General features: G+C 48.1%; 1 protein-coding gene across 1 annotated transcript in view; it reads left to right on the forward strand.

Annotated features, from left to right (window-relative positions):
- The window catches only part of LOC119581935 (metabotropic glutamate receptor 8-like), a gene marked incomplete at its 5' end in the record, with an annotated part of 173,067 nt that overhangs the window by 88,517 nt on the left and 83,607 nt on the right, over positions 1–943 (forward strand). The window contains 1 exon segment of the mRNA XM_037930107.1: positions 1–150. This exon segment is cut by the window's left edge and continues 78 nt beyond it. Coding sequence (XP_037786035.1) covers positions 1–150 — 150 coding nt within the window.

Raw genomic sequence — 943 nt, forward strand, 5'->3', positions numbered from 1 at the left:
TCCAGCGCAACTGCCGCAACGTGTGGTTCAAGGAGTTCTGGACGCAGCACTTCAACTGCACCTTCAGGGAGCGCCTTCCCCCCGGGCGGAAGGCGTGCACGGGCAACGAGACCATCACCCACGAGCAGGAGGGACTCGTACCCTTCGTAGGTCAGTAGCTCCCTCTTCTAGCATCTCAAAAAAAAGAACAATAAAAGTAAAAAAATTGGCGTTTCCCTGTCGTGGTATTGACGGTTGCCGCTGTCATCGCACTGTATCCGAGAGCCTTCAGCATAATCCTATGCTTTCCGGAGCCCCCATTAACATTCCTGATTGATCTATACCATGCGCTCCAACGTGTGCATGCTCGTTCCTATTCAGCCACAATCATGCATGGCATTAGCATAATCCGAGGCTGGATACACAGGCAACGAGAGGCATGGGGCCTTTAAAACAGCGACGAGGGCGCGGGGACTCTCTCAGGAAAGCATCGCAGTAAACGGGATTATATGCAGAAGGTTCAGACAGCTGTTCGACTCCCACAGATAGAACAAAAATCATTCCCTTGGTGTCTCTTGGGACGGCAGGCTCGGAACGGGAACTCTGCCTATAAATATGAATTTCTTGATTGCTCTCCTCGCAGGCAGCCCCTGGGAAGTCAATCTTCTTGATGCTGTCAAAGACGGGTCGCCTGGATACATATTCCTGGCACAGTGAGAATTCTCAGGCTGCCGATATACTGCGATAGATAACGTTTACCTCAGGCCCTCTTTTGCAAACACACAAAATACTCAAAAGATATAAACCAGAAATTCAAAAGGCAGTCCTCTTTATATCCTAAAGGATATAAACCATACTCAAAGGCAGAATCTATGCAATCAAAAGGCATCGTCATAGATTCGGAAGAAATAAACCAGATTTAAAAGACAAACCACGCCCTCAAAAATGTATAAACCCCGCAAAA

This window comes from Penaeus monodon, chromosome 15, assembly GCF_015228065.2.
Source record: "Penaeus monodon isolate SGIC_2016 chromosome 15, NSTDA_Pmon_1, whole genome shotgun sequence".
Taxonomy (NCBI): Eukaryota; Metazoa; Arthropoda; class Malacostraca; order Decapoda; family Penaeidae; genus Penaeus; species Penaeus monodon.